The following is a 20,973-nucleotide window of genomic DNA, read 5'->3' as shown; positions in this document are numbered from 1 at the left end:
TGAATAACTTTCTAACAAGGGGTTTGGGGGGCAGATTATTTTAACAGTGACTATTGCAACAGGATATGGGAAGGATACTGTAGCAAGGGATTATTCATTTGTATTCCAGATTGATGACAGGCTTGTCAGGGGCGGGAAATAAGGAGTGCAGAACTTTGGTTTCTATAGTACTCACTTCTTTGAGAAACAGAACTGTATATCATGGCCTTGCAATGGACTAGGTTTCACAGTCTGGGTTAACATTAGAATTTGCTTGCACAGCAGTCTGGGAAATCAGGGATTGTCAATCCTGCCAGAACATCTCTTGCTGAAGAGCTTCCCTGTGTGCCTTTGAAGATGTATTGCCATAGTGAACAGGGCCTTCTTGGTGGTAGCACCCAGAAATTGCAGTTCCCTCTCTTGTTTCTTTTGATGAGTACTTATCCTGTTAGCTTTTCCAATGCCATTCTTATTCACCCAAGACCTTTGGCAGCATCTTTTTCTTTGTTTTGCTGCGGTCGCTCTCTGAGAACAATCGCTGGCTGTTTGCTTTAGTATTTTTTTTAAAGATTGCTTTGTCATCATTATCTTTAAGTTGATGATATAAGGTGCCTTCTTTAATTAAAGATCAACATTAAAAATAGAAGCAGAATAAAATAATATCCTATTTGGAAGGTTGTCTACTGTTACATCTTTAAATGAAAGTGTATATTGGAGTATTCAGATAGGGCTTGGAATGTCTATCTGATCAATCTTAAAAGACTAGGTTTGGATTGGGTTATGTTCTTTGTAATGGTAGACGTTCTTTCAAAGCCAGGTATGTGGTTTCTGCCCCTTAGCTGTGCATTTCAGTAATATTGCAGGACTCAAAATTTTAATAACTTGTTTATTAAATAAAGGGAAAAGTTCCTTCATTCTAGAGGGAATAGAGGTATTAAAATTACTTTGATTCTGGGAGAGGGCAGACTTGAGGAAATCTCTTACACAAATTGGATAGAGGAAGAGAATCAAAACATGGTTTTATGGCTGCAGAATGTTTAAAAAAATAGCTTTCAGTGGAGCTGTTGCCAACCACCTGCTGTGTTTGAAAATGTCCCTCCTGTTCTAATGTTTCAGTGGAATTAAAAACTTGCAAATTAAAGACTGGTTTCAAGGGGAAAAGTTTCACTTTGCCCTCAATATCAGTTAATAAATGGGATTTTTTTTCCCCCGTCCCCTAAGGAGTAGTGAGAAATTGTTTCTGTTACAGGAGTCTAATGGCTGTAGGTGTAAGCCTCTACTTATGGAGTATAATTTTTAAATTTAAAGAATTCAGACCTGGGGAAGGAGGGTCAGCATTGGCTGGGCACAAACCGGGAAAATGCGGTTTGTGTTTCATTTAAAATTTAAAGGCATTGCACAAGATAGCCTGAAACAGCTGCATGGCTCAGCTGTCCTTGTGGCTTTTGTGGGAACAGAAAATGGGTTTAAAGGGACTCAGTCTCTTTAAACTCGATTTCTGCTCCATCCACAAACCTGCTTTCTGCTCCTTCGGCAAACCACCACAACCTGCTGTAAAAGTTTGTGGAAATTCATGACAGGTACTATAAGAACATATAAGAACATAAGAGAAGCCAATATTGGATCAGGCCAATGGCTCATCCAGTCCAACACTCTGTCACACAGTGGCCAAAAATACCAGGTGCCATCAGTGGGGCCAGGACACTAGGAGCCCTCACACTATTGATCCCCCCCTAATCACCAAAAAGACAGAGCATCACTTGTCCCAGAGTCCTATTTATACCTTGTGGCTAATAGCCACTGATGGACCTCTGCTCCATATGCTTATCTAATTCCCTCTTAAAGCCATCCATGCTTGTAGCCGCCACCACCTTCTGTGGCAGTGAATTCCATGTGTTAATCACTCTTTGGGTGAAGAAGTACTTCCTTTTATCTGTTCTAACCCGACCGCTTAGCAATTTCATGGAGTGCCCATGAGTTCTTGTATTGTGAGAAAGGGAGAAAAGTACCTCTTTCTCTACCTGCTCTATCCCATGCATAATCTTATAAACCTCAATCATGTTGTTTCTCCAAGCTAAAGAGCCCCAAGCGTTTTAACCTTTCTTTATAGGGAAAGTGTTCCAGCCCTTTTATCATTCTAGTTGCCCTTTTCTGCACTTTTTCCAAAGCTATAATATCCTTTTTAAGGTGTGGTGACCAGAACTGTACACAGTATTCCAAATGAGGTCGCACCATTGATTTATATAGGGGCATTATGATATTGGCTGATCTGTTTTCAATACCCTTCCTAATAATCCCCAGCATAGCATTGGCCGTTTTTATTGCAGTCAGACACTGTCTAGACATTTTCATTGAGTTATCTATTACGACTCCAAGATCTCTCTCTTGGTCAGTCTCTGCCAGTTTGGACCCCATCAACGTGTATTTATAGTTAGGATTTTTGGCTCCAGTGTGCATCACTTTGCACTTGGCCACATTGAACCCCATTTGCCTGGTTTTCACCATCCTGAACAACTTTGTATCATCCGCAAATTTAGCCTCTTCACTATCATGAACCTCTGTTTGCAAATCACAAACAGGGCAAAATTTGTGACGAATTTTGCTTCGTGCTTCAGCTTGGGCCCATCTCTCATCAGCAATGTGGTTATATAGTGTTAGAATTTCTGGTTTTATCAAGTTTAATTGGTGCAAGAGAAGGGTACACACTTTTTTTGTTTAAAAGGCAATTTTGATTCTGATTTGTTTTAATGTTAAGTATTCCCCTTCTTGAATTGTGATTGGTAGATTTTTAGTTAGTCGTGGATTCTCTCACATTATGCCAAAATAGCAGTTAATCATGGACAGCTCACTTCTTGTGGATGTTGTTTGCTATTCTAGGCTTATTCTTGTGAGGATGTTGAGTGAAGCAGGAACGGGCTTTGGTTTCAACATAAAAAGAAAACGGGTTGTCGAAAAGCTGGTCATGCTGAGATATGATCCTATTGGTAAGAAGTTGAACAATACATTAGAAGGCATTTGAGACCAGCACAAATGTTTTGTCATCTTAACTGCTTAAAAATGTGAGTGATATGGATATTCAGGTTACCACACATCTTTACAGGCCCCACAGAAGGGGAAATGGGAACAATGTCCCCCCCCCCTTTAAATTTCAGGGTTGTAGAGAAAATAACAGTGGCAGACTAGAATTCAGAATTTGATAGCATGAAGTCCTGCTGCTTAATAAGAACATATGGACTGCATTGCTTGGTATTCATAACTGTGAATTCTTATGTGCAAAGATTAAAAAATTACATTTGCATTAATTACAGGCGTAGATTTAGAGTTTTCCTTCAGCTGTGACTGATTTGTATTCCTTAAGTGAGTTTTTAAGAGATGGGCAGACTAGCAGCTTCCCTAGTGAAGACAAGGTAAAACAAATCAGGATTTCATCTTTTAGTTGAAGCTTATGCAAGAGTATGAACTTTTTGTATTCATTGCCTTGTTCACAAGCAAAAGATCAATACAAACCTTATATTGGGAGTCCATCCCCTGGATTTTTTTGGGGGGGGGAGAACCCCCATTTCTACTTTCCATGTGATGTACTCGGAGTGTGCAAAATTTCCACTGAGTTGCTAAAAAGCATTATTTCAATATTGCTATGATACTCAAGCAGTAGTAATGGAAGCTGTCCCAAACCTGGGAGCAATAGTATTGCTGTTCTGAGATCTGCCTTCTGCTCCTTGGATAAGGATATCTGGCAATTGATTTCTGGGTGAGATGAAAAGGCCTATGCTGCCCAACAAAAAGACCAGTAGGTAGCAGTGAAGATTTTCCTGACCAGAAGGCAGAGTTGGCACCCTTTCTTGCCAGGGATTGACAGCCTGTAGTAACTGCTCTGATGCCCCCTACCCCTTTCATTTGTTGAATGTTCAGTTCTGAAGAAATGCAACTTTGAGCAAGAATTATATTTAGAAGCTGTTGTTATAAATTAGACTATGCCCTTCCAGTGTGTTTCCTTTCATTATTTAAGAACAATGTAGTAACATCTTGGTTGTGTCTGGTCCATTCTGATTCACAATATCTGCTCTCCTGGTGCATACTGTCAACTTCTGTACAGCAACGTTGAACCACTGGTGCGATCAGAGGAATACAAATTTGAGAGACGGTGTGGTGGAGTGGTTAAGAGTGTTTGACTACAATCTGGGAGACCCAGTTTCTGTTTCCCCTCTCTACTGTGGAAGCTTACTGGGTTACCTTGGACCAGTCTTATAACCTATCTCATAGAGTTGTTGTGAGGATAAAATGCTGGAGAAAAGAACAATGTAATCTGCTTTGGGTCCCCATTGGGGAGAAAGGTGGGATATAAAATAAACCATAAATGTGGGTGGTATCGTATCCATTTAGGATTGAGCTGTAATGGCCATGACATTCATTTTCATGTGGCAAAATAGACACGCTGCTACCACCAAATGTATTGCAGTCGTAAAATGATGGTTGGGCAATATGGTACTGGCCCATTTGTGCATTTATGTGCTTAGAGACATGTATGCTTTCTGATGACTCTCGAGAACCTAAATTTTCTCACTCTTTTCTGTCCACAGTTAAGAAGCCTGTTCTTTTCAAAGAGTTTAAAAAGATCCGTTCCATCTAGATGACAACTGGCTCAAGTCATTTGATTCATAGATGAGGCAGACTTGGGGGAGGCAATGCTAAGTCGATGACCCTGTAGCATTCTCAAAAAGTAGAGGAAATGGACCAAGAGGGCAAGTCTCCTGAGATTTGAAGGCTATTGTGCACAAGAACAACGTGGGAAAAGAAAGCTCTTAGTGTCGGGCTACAGATCATCACATCACCAGTTTATTTATCTTTTGACATATTTTTACAATTCCCCATTTTTAAAAAAAAATGAATCCCATTGTCTGTGCGCTTCATTTCAGTGTTGATTTGGAACTACTAGCATTCTTCAAAGGAACATGGTTTCACATGGCAATAAAACTTAAATTCTTTAGCTGGGCTTCATTAGAATAGTTTCCAAACTTTTCGTAATTGCTTGAGTTGACACAGAAGAGTCAGGAAGCACAAGTTGCAGTCTTTAAGGGAATATTGCCTCCGTGGCCTTTCCAGCAACATAAGATTCAGCTGTCATGTCATGCTTGAAAATGATTTTACTGATACCACCGATGAGTTCAGCTCTGCATCAAATGTCAGGGAGCTATAACAAATATTGCCTGTAGCAGCTATCAAAACAGTACATATGCTCTAGAGATACACCTACTGATACACTTCCTTGCAGCCAAAGCAGGGAAGGCTCTAGTAGCATCAAATGAGTGTTTAGAGATAGTGAGCCTTGGATTAGTCTCTGGTACTGTGATATTTCTAGATCTAGTATGTACTGTGATAACTAAATAATCATAGCCACAGGAAGAGATAAGCATCGTTACCTGAAAGCATAACTTCACAACTGTTTTTTTAAACTAAAGTAGAATTACAACATCAAAACAGACTGCCTCTCTTTTTAACAAATAAGTGATACTGCGACTGCATGCCTTGCATGGGGTAGCTCAATTCCCAATATCTGTGCTGTACAGCCAAGTCTTCTTTTTAGCATCTGGTTTCTTACACATTGCACTTACACTCACAGAGAGAAAAAATTGTCCCCTATTTAATTCTACAGATAAAACTTAAAATAGATCCTGTGGCAGGTCTTTCTTATAGGGAAAGGAAGTCTGTGTTCCTGTTGTCTGGACACTAACTGATGCAATAAAGTTGGCCCTTTTCAGCATTTCTTCCTGTGGCAGGTTGGGGTAGTAAGCCATGTAGAAAGCCAGTGCTCCCACAAAGCTGTCACCTGCTCCCTGAAAGAAAGGAAGAAAGAAAGAAAGAATCAATTAATTCAAATAGTTTTACATTTCAATGGCAGTCATGCAGAATTCTGTAAGGTGACACTGCTTACTTTTATCTTCTCTAGCTTCTCATGAGTAGGGTAAATGTTTATGTATACATCTTAATGAGTGGCCAGAATTTGATGAATGTTGATATTCATAAGTGGATATTGACAATCACGGAAAATTCACCTCAACACAATTTAACTGGGTTTATTATCATTATCCACTTGTGAATTTTGACATTCATGAAACTCAGTGTAAATCTGCAAGCTATATGTGAACAAAAAATAGAGATACCCTGCACACTTCACAACTGCTTGATTGTCAGACAAGGAATTCAAGTTGTATGGTAGTGGGGAGACAGAAATGTTACTGGCAACTTGAAAGTATTAGAGTATTGGCATCCACATGTTGATGACAAGCCATGATTATTAAAGAAATTTCAGGTGTTAGGTTTGTGATGTATCAGCTTAGAGGGAACACTGGTGTCTACTCCTATAGCTGAAAACGCTGGAACTGTGCTGGTCCACTGAAGGGCCCCCGTTGCAAGAAGAGATCATAGAAGATTGCTGCTTCTATGTTTCTGGCTGAACGTTCTAGAATAAAAAGGTGATGAGCAGACATCTTTGTTATTTATAAAAGTTCCGTAATAACTCTTGCTGCTTTTCTGTGTCAATATTGAGGATACAGAACCAATAATACTCTCTTCTTATAATCCAGAATAAAGAAAAAGAAAATCTTTACCACTAGAAAAGTCTACAAACCCTATATGTATAGGGTTCCCCCCCCCATTTGCAGGTTATGATAGTTTAAAGGTAAAGGTTCCCTTGCTCGAAAGCCAGTCGAATCCGACTCTAGGGTTGCGGTGCTCATCTCCGTTTCAAAGCTGAAGAGCCAGCGCTGTCCGAAGACGTTTCCGTGGTCATGTGGCCAGCATGACTAAACACCAAGGCACACGGAACGCTGTTACCTTCCCACCGAAGTGGTACCTATTTATCTACTTGCAATTTCTTGCTTTCAAACGGCTAGGTTGGCAGGAGCTGGAACTAGAGATGGGAGCTCACTCCATCATGTGGCACCCGGGTCTTAAACTGCTGAACTACTGACCTTCCACAGCCTGCAGTTCAGCGTCTTAACCACTTGAGCCACCGCAGCTCCTTATGATAGTTTAGGCAGTAGTTTTGTCTTAGCAATAGAATGGCCAGAGAGGCTTTCTAAGGACATGCATTACAGCTGCAATTCAAATAGTGGCACAACCTTATTTCCCCTCGGAAGCACTTCTCAGTCAGCCTGCTTGGGGAAGGTATTCTCTATTGTACAATATAAAATACTTCTGCCAAAAGTACGTTTTGGATTACAAAGATAAGGGCAAGATGCACATTCCTTCAACACTAATTCTCAGAATTCTTTTAAGAGAGTCATTTCCTCTTAGAGAAGAAGCCTAATTGTACAGAGATCTAATAACAGACATTCTAAAAGGAGGTATAGCTTGAATCCAGCAGTGTGAAATCAATGTGCAAGTCAAATTCTGCTCTGGTGACCCGAAGTGTCAGTGCAGGCACTTTTCTGCTTTACTGCACTAATTCAGTTTTAAGTGATAGCAATTACTAAAAGGAATGAAATGTATTTAAAGACATCAAGGGAAATCACAGCATTAAAGACTTGAGGATAATGAATTAGAGGTACTACACTCAGCAGAAAATGCATCCCAAAAGTGAAGGCAAGTTTATTTAAGACATTTTAAAACCGGGGGGGGGGGACCCTACTGCTAGGGATGAACAGTGCCTTTCCTCACTCGAAAGACCATCCTTTTCTACTGGATTCCACCTTCCCCAAACACAAACAAGACTTCAGAAATATATTTTAAGGGCCATTGGATATTTTGTATGTGACCTAGTTTGGAAAGGAAAGGAGATTACAAAAAGACTGTATGTATACCCTGATTCCAAAGATGAGCTGCTTGACAACCTAGTGTTTTTTTTTTTTAAAAGGACGCTTCTAACCCTCACTGTTGTGAAGATATTTTTGAAAGCATGGAACGTATGTTTGAGAACATTTGAAAGGCCATGCCTTCAGAGCTTTCAGAAGAGTAAGGGGTGGCTAAATACATTCCTAGCTGTCAGAGCTAGGTGTAGAATTTATTTTAGAGTTAGTCCCCCTACAACCTTGGGACAGGTTTCTCCTAGCAAGGTTTCCTCACTAATACAAATGCCTCACAAATACATTTTGGTGAAATATATTATGTTAACATGGATAAAAATGGCAATCTAGAATACTGTACATTCTGTAACACCATTGCTGTACATTCCTGAGTTCTTTTGCCATTAGGTTCCCCTCTTCTCAGTAGATGCTCATCTAGTTGTGTGGTTGAAACCACCAGGGAAGGTGTCCATGAATTCTGTCTCAACCTGTTTCATTCCTCAGGCACTTTTACAGTAAGAAATGCATTTTGTATGTGCTCTGCTTGAATTGGGACATACTCCTTCTCATTCTCAATGCTCCTGGTAAACAGTTCCACCCTCCATTTGTTGCTATTCTATCATTTTTCCAATTTCTTCAGACTCTTGGTACAATATGTGCCAAAGTCTTCATACACACTTTCCAGCATGTAATAGCCTGATATTTGCTGAATTTCTTTTTTACTGCTATGATGGACTGCACTTTAAAATCTTATAAGCGCTGTGTAAACAGGTAATGGATTGCGAAGGGTGCTCCTTGAGTGACAGGCTGCTCCAAGAGTTCTGATTGGTTAGCATCAGTTGTGCAGAGAAAGCTTTGACAGCAGAATGCTGAGAAGAGAGTCAGTCTGAATTCAGCCCTGGCTGAGAAGAGTCTAACACTGACAAGTGTGAATTTAGCCCTGACAGAGAAGGGTTTAGTGTTGAAAGAGTTTATGTTTAGCCCTGATTCAGAACAGTTTAACACACACAGGGGAATTTCAGATTACCCTTTTAAAGCCGTTATTGTACCGTCTTGAAGTAAACTGGTAGAGGGGCGGCCATTTCACACAGCCTTTCTCCTACCGGTAAGGAGCTGTCTTTGAAATGGTTTGGGATTTCAGACTGCGCCGCTTTGTTTTCTCACCCTTTTTTGCCCGCGCGGCGATCTTTGTCTTTTTTTAAAAAAAACCCACATTCTTTTAAGAGCGCTATAGCGCTATAACACAACACCAAAACAGCACAATAGCGACCCCACTGGAATACCTGGACTCCATTGAGATACATGAGATTGGGGGATTTAAAAATAGGAAGTGGAAGCTCGGGAACGCACAGTTTGAGAGCATTTTTTTTTTAACACTAGCTCCTTCCCAGCTTGCAAACACCATCCTCCTTTTGATGGCCAGCATTTCGGGATGTCATACCTCCAGGGGGGACCTGGGGATCCCCTGTACTTTTAGCCAGTGTTCCCTCTGAGTTAGTGTGAGCTGGCTCACAGTTTTTTAGCCTCCGGCTCACACGTTTTTGTATTAGCTCAGGAAGAATGGCTCCAGAGCAAACTAATTTATGCAGTAGCCAAATAACTTGCTCACAATTCTAATGCCAGTAGCTCACAAAGTGGAATTTTTGCTCACAGGAATCCACAGCTAAGAGGGAGCATTGCAGAGTTACAGCTTATCTCCTGCCTACAGATATCAGTTCCCAGGCATATAAGAAATGCTGTGGAAGGAGGACTCCATGGCACTGTACTCCATTGAAATCCCTATTCTCCCCAGATGTAGTGATCTCATGTATCTCAATGGAGTCCAGGCATTCCAATGTGGCCACTATTGTGCTGTTTGGTGTTGTGTTATAGCCCTATAGCGCTCTTAAAAGAAGTTTTAAAAAAGACGGAGCTCGCCCACACGGGCGAAAAAGGGTGGGAAAACCTTGTCATTGGAGAAAATGCTACGGGGGCACTATACACAGCACCCCGTAGCACTTCAGGAATGGTATAGAAAACTGAAGACCGCTTGGAAGCAGTTTGCAGGTAAAAGAGATCAGGAATGCTTCCCTAACGGACAGGAGCGTTTGTGTCTTAAAGGGTCAATATATTCCGTTAGAGAACCGTTACTAAAACGGTTCTGTCTGAAATGTCAGTACAGAAACGGTTAGTGAACAGTTCCTGAAACGGAACATATCGGCTGTCTGAAATTCTCCACAGGGTACTGGGAAGGTTGGCCGGAGGAGTGAGTAGTTAGGTGAAGACTCCCATTCAGACCAGAAAAGGGGACAGATCTGTCCCCAATTCAATTTAACTACCCAGTTAAAACAAGGAGATAGCTCTGCAGCGTGGAGAGATCCCTTTTAAATCCTGAGAAGTCAGTTAAAACTCAAGAAGAGTACTGGTGTGTTTAGTGAGTGGTTACTAGACAGGGTATCCCTGCCTTCTGGAAACCAAAACAGTCAAGTATGTTCAAGAAAGTATACTGATGTGTTTGGGAAACACTGAAATGCCTCTCATTTTAAAGATTCTAAGTCACTGTGAAAAGCTTAGGAAACTCAATTGCTTCAAACATATGAACTGTAGTCTGTGCCTATATTGATTTACTTCAGAAATTTTACTTATGATTTTAGCTGACCATTTCCCTTTATGTTGAATAAAATATTTTGTTATTTTTGAACCTTAAAAGGCCTCGAGTGCCACTGGCTTCCAATAGCGTTCCAGATTCGCTTCAAGGTGCTGTTTTTGACCTTTAAAGCCCTAAATGGTCTGGGGCCTGCCTACCTAAGAGACCACCTTTCCCCATATGTTCCCCCAAGAGCACTGCGATCAAGAACGCAAAACCATCTGGCCCCCCCGGGCCTAGGGACACCAGGTTACCGGTAACTAGGACCAGGGCGTTCTCCCTGGCAGCGCCAAGGCTGTGGAACGGGCTCCCTCATGAGATTAGAGCTCTACGGGACCTCCAGCAGTTCCGTAGAGCTGTTAAAATGGAACTGTTTCACCAGGCGTTCCAATAAGAACTGATTACACTGGTGGTGTCACACTAGCACTTTATTATAGGATATATTAGCTGGGATTTTATGGAACTGTATTTTATATTTTGTAATTGTTGGTTTTAAATTGCTTGTAAGCTGCCCTGAGCCACTTCGGTGGGAGGGCGGGGTAGAAATTTAATAAATAAATAAATAAATTCCAGTGGTTTAAGCTAAAGGGGGATCTCAACCCTTCTCTCAGGTTCCTAGGCTGAGCCAGCAGCATAATTTCATACTGTGACACGGTGGGACAGAAAAAAAGAAAATCAATAGGGCTGCTTAGTCAGAAAGGGAGAGAAAAAATGGAGGGAAAATCTTGCCTCTGAGGGAGGGAAGTGGGCTAGGTCATCATAACTGTTCATACGCAATAACTCTACATTTACCACAGTTATTTCTGAACTGCAATTTGCAATCATTTGCAAATATGATGGGTCAATGTCTTCCTCTTTAAGCCATGCCAACTGGATTCAAGACAACCTATGTGTGGAACATCCTTGATACCCCCCACACACAGAAAGGCTGACATAAATCCCATTAATTCTTTGGGTGCAGTCTTCCAATTTGTTAGCTAGTTATCCTAATTGACCTCCTAATCTATATAGTTCCAGTGTACTTATGAGAAGGTGCAGAACTCCTTATGAGAGTTTGAGAAAGAAGTCATAGGAAAGTCCTGAGGAACTCTGTTAGTTGCTATGAGCCTTCCCCTGGCAGAGTAGAATAGATAAGTTTGGACTAAAAGAACTCTAGATTCAAATCCCCCTCTTGCTTTAAAATGCATCAGATAGTCTTGGCCAAGTCACTTTCTTTCATCCTAAAATACCCCTCAGAGAAACCTCTGTATTACATTGCTTTGAGCTCATTAGAGAGGACCAGGGGTCATTTCGTAGAAAAAGAGCTAGGGGAACTTATTAGCATAACTCATTAGCATATGCCACACCCCCTGACATCACCAGAAGTGTGTCATAAGGCCACACACCCCGCCCACAACGGTCCCGGTCGCCGCCGGCCTTGCAGCTCCACCGCCGAGCCCCATGAGCGGCCCGGCGGTGGACCTGCAAGGCCGGCGGGAGTGCAAGGAAGCCCCGCGAAGGCCCTGTACCTCACCCGGGGGAACTGCGATCCCCTGCGATCCCCCCCGAAATGACCTCTGGAGAGGACAGAATTGTTAGAAGGGGCCTTGTCCAACCCCTTGCTCAGCACAGGAAATCCAAAGCTAGAACATTCCCAAAAGTTGGTTGTCCTGCCTCTGCCTGAAAACTTCTGGCAAGGGAGAGCCCACTGCCCTCCTGGGTTACTGGCTCAACTGTCAAACTATTCTTCCTGTTAAGAAGTTTATTCGACATTATCTTCAAGTTATTTTATAACCCATGATATTTTATAGCCCACTTATTTGTACTCATCCAGGCACCTGGAGGTCTGCTTATCTTTTAAGTTCTCACACATATATGTTTGGGCAAAATGGGTTCATGATCAATCAATTATTCAAAGAAGATTCTTTGTGTATTCTTTCATCCTTAGTTTAAAGCAAATGCAACCCTTTCCAAATATTTCAAGTAGCAATGGATCACACACCACAGCAGGGGCCTCCAGGCAGGTCCGTAGCTAACCCTCCCAGGCTGCCCCGAAAATACCTCAACTCACCCCCTCTGACTTGCCTGCCAGAAAACTGAACACTATGAGTGCCTTGGTCATTACCCCCCTCCACTTGCCCTGGAGCCTGGCAGGGGTGCAGTGCTGCCTTAGGGGAAGACCAGCTTCTAAGGAGTTCCACTAATCAATTTACAATTAATTTAATTAACTTTGATTTTATTAGCTGGCGGCCCCCACCTGGCCCCCTCCCAAAAAATCCCCTAGCTATGGGGCTGCCTCCAGGCATTCTCCTGGAACAGTTTTCAGTGTGCTGACTTTCCCCCCCTATGCTGTGCAGTGGGAGCCTGCATGAGGGAGACGTAGCTCTTGGAGGGCTGAGAAACTTTTAAATAACCCAACCACTTGGGTCCTTCCTATGGAATTGGTACCAGGCTGGGAGAGAAAGTGTCCTTTCTCTGGGAAAACCCACCACTCAGTTAGGGCTGCCAAGTGGGGGCGGGTAAACCCCCGCTTTGGAGGCCCGATTTCTGCCGCTGCGGAATTGAGCCCCAGGAGGAACTCCGCCCCCCGAAGCGCAGCATGGCCGCGTCACGCGTCACTTCCAGTGATGTGGTGGCTGCGCGCGCGCACACACACAACAAGGGACGGCTCCCGGAGCGTGGCAAGGCTCCCCCGCCGGTGAGTAAAATTCACTTGGCAACCCTACACTCAGTTAAGTCCTGCCTATGTGGTTGGGTTATTTAAATGGTATTCAAAACTATTTGCTTGTGAGGGGAAACAATCAGCCACTATACAGTTGTATGATAAACTATAAAACTGGTGTGTGAGAAGGGCTAAACACATATCCCTATGTACTTCCTCACCCAATCCACTCTTCCCAGTCCCTGTGGTGCCCTTTAATTTTTTAAAAATATAGAAGACTGAGCACAGATCTCTGGCATTTTGTCTAGTGTGGCTGTAACACCATACACTCTTGGGAAGGACTGGTATAAACGCCATGGAGGTGGAGGCAGTGCTGCTAGATTTTTGTTTAAAAGGGAGACTTTACCACTCCAGTGCTAAGCAGCAACCACATAAAATCCTTGATCTTTGTGAAGAATATGGATAAACTCAAGAACATTCACAGCAGTGTGTGCTGCTTATGACCTTTTTGTATGTGTGTGTTGGAGGGAGCGGGTAAAAAGTATACCACTGCAATACATTGCATCAGTGCTCAGGAATTTGTACCCACTTCCTGACAGATTTCCTGATAGGTCATTTGTAAATGATTAAATGGCTGCTGACTGTTAACCTGCTGCATTCCTGAGAGATGAGCCCTGATACAGTGTCTAGAGTGTACATGGTTTCCTTTCTTCTTGAAAACATCCTACTCCACGCAATCATTTGAGATCAAAGGCTGGCACAATAGAGACCTGAATTCCTGTGGAATGTTATCTAGTTTGTGGTGAATTGCGAGAGAACTGGAGGGATGTGCAACAGTCAACTCTGTACGTTTCCCAATCCCCCACCTCGCATTGGTATATAAATCTCAAAGTCCCAGTCCAAAAATACTGAGACCTGTTATTTCTTGTCATCTCTATAACTCTTGATATTTTCAAAGCCCATCAATCAGCTGGGAGATAAGGAACATCTAGCTTTTGAACAGATATGAGAACAGACACAGTGATAAAGCAAACATGACTGGAAATGCCTGCTAGTTCTATGAATCCAGACTAACCTCTTCCAGATTTTTAGAAGATTAGAATAACCCTGCATTTGCAGCATATGTTATGATGAAAAAGCTTCTACTGCCCACTTCACTTTTGCAGGTGGCAAAGCTTGGTTGGTTCTCCTGGATGTATTTTTGTAAAATTCTTCTGTCGTCTCTGGCCAGGTAACCTTTTTCTTACCTGCACTCTACAACTGGATATGAGTTAATCTGGCAGGGCTGCTTGATACCCGTTTAGATACAGAAAGAACCTTTATTGTTATGAACCAAGGACCAACTGCGGGCTTGCACACCTCATTCCTAGCCGTCAGCCAAATGAGTGGAATTGAGCACTCAGGACCTTAAATATTCAGCACCTTTGTATTTCAAATGCCCCCCCCCCAATTTAATGGAACTTTTAAACACTGATTTCCAGGAATTCAGCTTCATGAATTTTTAGGGGAAAATGTTCTGAGTGGTTTTGATAAATCCATGTGAGACATAATGGACAGATGAAACCATTAAATTTTATCAAAATATCTGGAATATTTGCCAAGAAAGAGGAGAGGCAGGGCAAAGAATGATTTATGCTATTTCTGATCTAGTATCATTATTTTGAAAAACTGTGTATGTGTCATCTGGAAATGAATTCTCTCTTCCTTTGACTCAACTGACATTAAAAATAGGAAAAGCTGTGCTGGATCAGACCAAGGGCCATGTAGTATAGTAAGCTACTTCCCACAATAGCCAGCTAGACATTCCAGAAAGTCCACAAAAGGGGCATGTAGGCAACAGCCCTTTCTTTCTCTCCGATTATTCAGTATTACGTTACCTCTAACATACAAGATTCTTTAACTTTCACAGGCATTGACAGACTCATTTTCAATTAAGTTGTTTAATCCCTTTTTAAAGCCATCTTTTATAGTGTAATTAACCCCATTTTAAAGCCATCTAAGGCGCCATCACATCTAGTAGCAACAAAGTTTAAAACAATTATCATCTCAATATGTACTACATTTCATCTCTCCTGAATTCAAAGTGAATCAATTTCCCAGGGTGATTTTGAATGTGGTAGTTATCGCATTTCCTGAAATCAGAGAAAAATTCTTTCTCTGCTCTTTGCACAACATAATTTTATAAGTCTCTACAATATCCTCCTTTTCTTCGAACTATGAACCCTTTCTTCACAAGGAAGGTGTTTCAATATGATCATTTTGCTGGTTTTTATGCCTTTTTAGTTTTTGTCATACCATTTTGGAAATGGGTTTCTGAAACTGGACACAATATTCCAAATATAGCTGTATCACAGATTTATATCAATTTATTTAATGTATTTATTTATTTTTCATATTTGTATCCCGCCCTCCCCGATGGGCTCAGGGCGGCTCACAAGGGCAAGGTACATCCATGCCATGATTAAAACATATAATACATAATAAAAACATCCAACAACATTAAAAACAACGGTGCTCAGTCAGTTGTTAATATTGTGACTCCAAGATGGATCAATTCAGTTCCAAGTGTCCTATGATGTTATGCCCACACGGAGATGGCTTATCAAATCTTCTATCCAATTCCAGATTCTTCCTCAGGGCCTCGTCAGTGCATCCTTTAAGGTACTGTCCATGACGGTGGTGGTATAGTGGGGCGGCGGCTCCTACTCAAAGGCCTGGCGGAAGAGCTCCGTCTTACAGGCCCTGCGGAACTGCATAAGGTCCCGCAGGGCCCGGATCTCCCCCGGGAGCTCGTTCCACCAGGTAGGAGCCGCCACCGAAAAAGCCCTGGCCCTGGTCGCAGCTAGTTTAGCATCCTTGGGGCCCGGGATGACCAACAAATTTTGGTCATTTATCAAGGCATTATGTTATAGGCCAGGTTATTTTCAATTGGTTTTCTGTTGCGGACTTAGGCTAAGGTTCATTGAGCTATCCATACACTAAGCTTTACTGAGCAATACACTGACAAACCTGATGATCTTTCCTCAGCAGTCACAGCAGACCCGTAGCTAGGACTTTTCTAGCAGGGGGGCCCTGGAGAAAGTGGAGGGACGAAGTGTGTGTGTGTGCGCGCGCAAAGCCACATGCACATCACTCGCTGCGCCTTGTTGGAAAGCACGCGCAGCGGTTGCGCTGAGCCTGCAGCAATGCCGAGAAGTCTAAGCACAGAGGCGGCGGCAGCAGCGGAGGGGGGGTAAACTCTCGGGTGGTAAAACGGGCCCTGCGGGGGATTCTCCTCCCTCTCCAGCGCCTGGCCTCCTTCCTCCCTTCCCCAGTTCGAAGGGGCTGGGACACTGCCCGGAGGCCCTCGGACGACGAGAAGGCTGAGCGGGTGAACCCGAGCGGACAGGGAGGGAGGAGGCTCTGGGGGCTACCTGGAGCCGTTACCGGGCTTTGGCGGGGAGGCCACTCGGTGCCGCAGGATCCCGTGTCTGGCCGGGGCTGCTGCCGCCGGTGGCCGGGGCAGGCCAGTGCCAGCGCGCCGTGCCCCCGACTTTGCCACCCTGAACCCGTCCTCCAGCCGGTGGAAAACTTCGTGCCCTGCGGAGCCCGTCCCGGGACCTCGCCCACAGCAGGCGCCGCCGGGGGGACGGGGACCTTCAGGTTCAGGCCCTCCGCCACCCGTCCCCTTCGGCGGGTGGTCAGCAGCCCCGACCTCCCCCTCCCTCCCCCCGGCGAGTCGGAGCACCGCCGACCCTTCCCGCTCCTTGCCTTCCAGGCGCGCTGCCCTCCCTGTGTGCCGAAGCCCTGGCAGATGGACAGGAGTGGGAGGCCTTAGCGCGAGGGAGGGAAGTCGCGCGAAGCCGTCCGAGAAGATGTTTCGCTCTGCGGCCATCGGACGGCGTGTTCTTTCTGTGCGAGAGGGGGGAGCAGAGGATGGGGGAGGGGGCCCGCAAACCCAGTGGGGGGGAGCCAGGCCCCGTCGGCCCCACGCAGGCTACGGGCCTGAGTCACAGCTGGTTTCAAATCCCATTAGTGCTTATGTGCAGTTTGGGTTTCTTACTCCAGTGTGAAATGTGTTGACAATCAAAGCATTCTAAAAAACTGGTGAAGAATTTCCCTTTGTACAGTACTGATTCTTCTGAAGCAAGGGTTGTTCTTTATCTTTAATCATTCTAGTTTTAATAATACTTTCCAGGAATTTAAATAGTTCACTAGTTAGAGAAATAGGCCTATAATTTCCTAGATTCCCTTGTAAAAAATATCACAATTGTTTTCCTATCCTTTAGTAAAACAGTTTGAGTGAAAATGTGTCTATGTTTGGCAAAAGATCAACAGTTTCACATTTTAGCTTTTTAAGTACTCTTATAGCCCTGATAATTTTCAAACACCTGCCTGGATGGTTTCCTGCTTTTGATATATTTAAATATATTTTATTGCTACTTTAATATTTTTAGAAATAGTATCAATTTACATTTCCTTTGCCAGAGTACAATGTTCCTTCCCCCCCTTGCTTTCCCCCTCTCCTTTGATTCTACTTGCTAAACTTGTGGCATACTCTTTTTTATATCCTTCCTAATCTTATTTTCTGTCTTTGTAAAGTCACCTCAATTTTTAGAAGTTTCTTCTGAAATTAAATGTGACCTGTAATGATTCCTTGTTTTATATATATGTGTGTGTGTCTCTTTAAAAGTTTGGTTGCATGGCTGTGTGGTGGAGATTGGTGATTGAAGAGACAAGTGTGGTGTGGTTAGTGATTGACAGAGAGGGGGAGGGGTTTTGGAAAGTGTTTCTGAGTGGATGAATGGGTATGTCCTTCAGGAGTGACAGTTAGAGGTTTGACAGTTGATAAAGACAGTTGTTAAGTTAGTTAGTTCGTTCTGAAGTCTGTGAGAGAAGCAGTCTGTGTGTGTGCAGTTAAGAACAGCTGAGGTTGTTCTGAGAGAATAGTAAAATGTAAATGAAAGTAATTGAAGACAAAGTTTAGGAAAGGCTGTATGTCCTGGAGAGAAACAGTGAACTTACATGACCTTGAGTTAAAGTTACAAAGTTACATGCCAAGATCCCTGACAGTGAAGGGGAAAGTGTGTGAAATACCAAAGCAATTGTTTAGTATTTACCCATTCCTAGTTACAGTGTTCTACCATATTATTTACGAATTATATCAATAAATCTACTTTTATTTAAGGTACCAGTTCTGAAAGAAATACTTCTCAGGACCACATTAGAACCTCGAAAGCCTAAAATACGACCTACCTACCCAGTGATAGAAATATTATAGTATAAAGGTTTGGAAAGCCTTAAATTTCCTGGTGGCAGCCGGATATACACAGTAAAACAAAACATAAAGAACATTTTAAAGGGAAACCAGACCTCCCCAGATAAGGGGTCGTCACATGACCATACTGGACTTTCTGAACAACTTTGCACTTAGATATATGTGGAATTTGATGGTGGTGTGATAATTTTCCCCAAGCAGTTTGACAACATCTCTTACATGATCCTAAACACTATTCAGGATTAAATTAAGTATCCCTTCTAACCCATATTCTTTTATTGTATCTACAAGTGTCTGTCACGATTTGAACATACATTAACCCTGTCAGTCTGAGAGCCACTGAAGCCACCTATTACTATAATAATTTATCTTCTGGCTGTGTCTCTGATTTCTTGCTACATCTTCCTCATAGTTTTGGTTGGGAGACAGTAGTCTATCTGAAGAACATCAGAGCAGCCATACTGAATCAGGCCAATGGTCCACCTAGTCACGCACCCTGTCTTACAAAGGCAAACCAAATGCTCCCAGAAGGCCAACAAGCAGGGTATTGACATTGAGGCTAACAGCCACTGATGGACCTATTGTCTATGAATGTGTCTAATCCTCTTTTAAAGCAATTAAGCGAACAGGCATCATTGCATACTGTGACAGTGAATTCCTTAATGTAATTATTCCAGTACTATGGCTTTCTATATTTATTTTTTATATTTTCCCTCAGGTTTTCTTTTCTTTTCTTTTTTTGGTGGAGGCATTTGTTACACATAATACTGAACTCTACATCAAAGATGTGTCTACATATACAGTAACACCACACAACATACCCTTCCTAGCCCTGACTATATGGTTTGCATGCAGGCATAACCCCCTACATCTCATTGTTCTACCATGGCTCATATAAATTATTTTCATGACAAGATGTGGCACTTCAGGTTACTATTCTAAGCTGTTCATAGGCAGAAGTGTTACTTTTAAACAGCTCCCAGGACAGAGATTCATTGTGCTGAGTAAACGTTTCATTCCCGCTTCCTGTATGAGCAGCTATTTTGGTAGGAAATGTTTTATTTTAAGGATATGAATCTGGATAAAGTTTTAGCATAGCCCTTTTCCAGGCAGCTGACTCACACATGCTAGTGATTCCCTTTCAGTCACTTGATGCATCCACACATCACTGGATATTGTGTTAAACTTGTGCTACAGCAACCGTTTGCAACTGGACTTTCCTGTGTGGACAAGCCAACCCAGTGGCAAATTACTGCTACACTATAACAATACCATACTATTCAATATTGTGTGAATGCAGCCCTGCACATCCATTCAAAAACAAACAAAAAGTTTCAGAGAGAAAAAAATGCTTTCTTGACGTTTCAGTTGATGCAGCACAGCACCCCTCATTGTTCTAGGAAGACCACATTGTATTTTGAATATAATGAATGGGGTTCTAGATAGTGTGTGAGGAAGGAATGGCGACACAAAGGTTTGCCTTAGGTGATAAGGTTTGGAAGTGATCAGATACAGAGCAGCAGTTAATAAATCTAGGACAGCAAACCTGCTCAGCATTATGTAGGGAGTGGGGGGCGGGGCAGGTCACGCTGGAAAACGACCAGGGTCTTGAAGATTGCAAAATGTCTTTGACATCAACCTCCCATACGTAGATGCCAGCATGAAACCACCAGCATCACTGGATATTGTGTTAAACTTGTGCTGCAGCAACCGTTTGCAACTGGACTTTCCTGTGTGGACAAGCCAACCCAGTGGCAAATTATTGCTACACTATAACAATACCACACTATTCAATATTGTGTGGATGAAGCCCTGCACATCCATTCAAAAACGAACAAAAAGTTTCAGAGAGAAAAAATGCTTTCTTGACGTTTCAGTTGATGCAGCACAGCACCCCTCATTGTTCTAGGAAGACCACATTGTATTTTGAATATAATGAATGGGGTTCTAGATAGTGTGTGAGGAAGGAATGGCAACACAAAGGTTTGCCTTAGGTGATAAGGTTTGGAAGTGATCAGATACAGAGCAGCAGTTAATAAATCTAGGACAGCAAACCTGCTCAGCATTATGTAGGGAGTGGGGGGGCGGGGCAGGTCACGCTGGAAACAGACCAGGGTCTTGAAGAATGCAAAATGTCTTTGGCATCAACCTCCCATACTTAGATGCCAGCATGAAACCACCACGGCTGCCTCTGCAATTAGGCACCAGGAGGCTGCCAGAGGGCAGCAAATTGCCAGGTATTTAATTTACTATATTTTCACTGTGCAGAGGAGTTGAATTTCCTGCTTCAGGCACAGAAAGGCTAGGCCTAACCCTGCATGAATCAATAAATATTTTAATTCCAAGGGGCCACGGTCTGATTTCTAAGTTCCTGGGAGTTTTCCATTACTAGCAACAGCCTGTTTTCATATTTCGTTTGAAAATAATAAATGATCACATACTTGCAGCTGATATTGTGTTAATGATGGTAGGGTAACAAATGTACAGATTAGTCTTCAAGCCAGGTAGGGAGGTGAGGAATCCCTAGCACACAAATATTCAGCACCAAAAGGCAATTCATTTAAACTCTGGCCAGTGTCTTCCAAGACCATTATTTTAATTTAATTTTGAATAGAAAATGCTGTGACATCCTTTCACCTTTTGCACCCAATTGCCACTCCGTAGGGATGCCAGACACCCTGGTATG

General features: G+C 42.8%; 2 protein-coding genes across 2 annotated transcripts in view; one reads left to right on the top strand and one right to left on the bottom strand.

The window, feature by feature from the left end:
- Nucleotides 1-4,637, top strand: part of MRPL33 (mitochondrial ribosomal protein L33) — an 8,083-nt gene extending 3,446 nt beyond the window's left edge. Inside the window, exons 3-4 of the mRNA XM_015410138.1 lie at nt 2,857-2,963; nt 4,560-4,637. Of these exons, the coding sequence (XP_015265624.1) occupies nt 2,857-2,963; nt 4,560-4,609 (157 nt within the window). The 3' untranslated portion in view covers nt 4,610-4,637. The remainder of the gene's footprint in view (nt 1-2,856; nt 2,964-4,559) is intronic.
- Nucleotides 4,638-5,621: 984 nt separating this feature from the next.
- RBKS (ribokinase) overlaps nt 5,622-20,973 on the bottom strand; it is a 98,069-nt gene continuing 82,717 nt past the window's right edge. Inside the window, exon 8 of the mRNA XM_015410139.1 lies at nt 5,622-5,813. Coding sequence (XP_015265625.1) covers nt 5,640-5,813 — 174 coding nt within the window. The 3' untranslated portion in view covers nt 5,622-5,639. The remainder of the gene's footprint in view (nt 5,814-20,973) is intronic.

This window comes from Gekko japonicus, unplaced genomic scaffold (assembly GCF_001447785.1).
Source record: "Gekko japonicus isolate JY-2015 unplaced genomic scaffold, Gekko_japonicus_V1.1 scaffold566, whole genome shotgun sequence".
NCBI classification, from domain to species: Eukaryota; Metazoa; Chordata; class Lepidosauria; order Squamata; family Gekkonidae; genus Gekko; species Gekko japonicus.
This window is presented reverse-complemented; position numbering and strand designations above follow the sequence as displayed.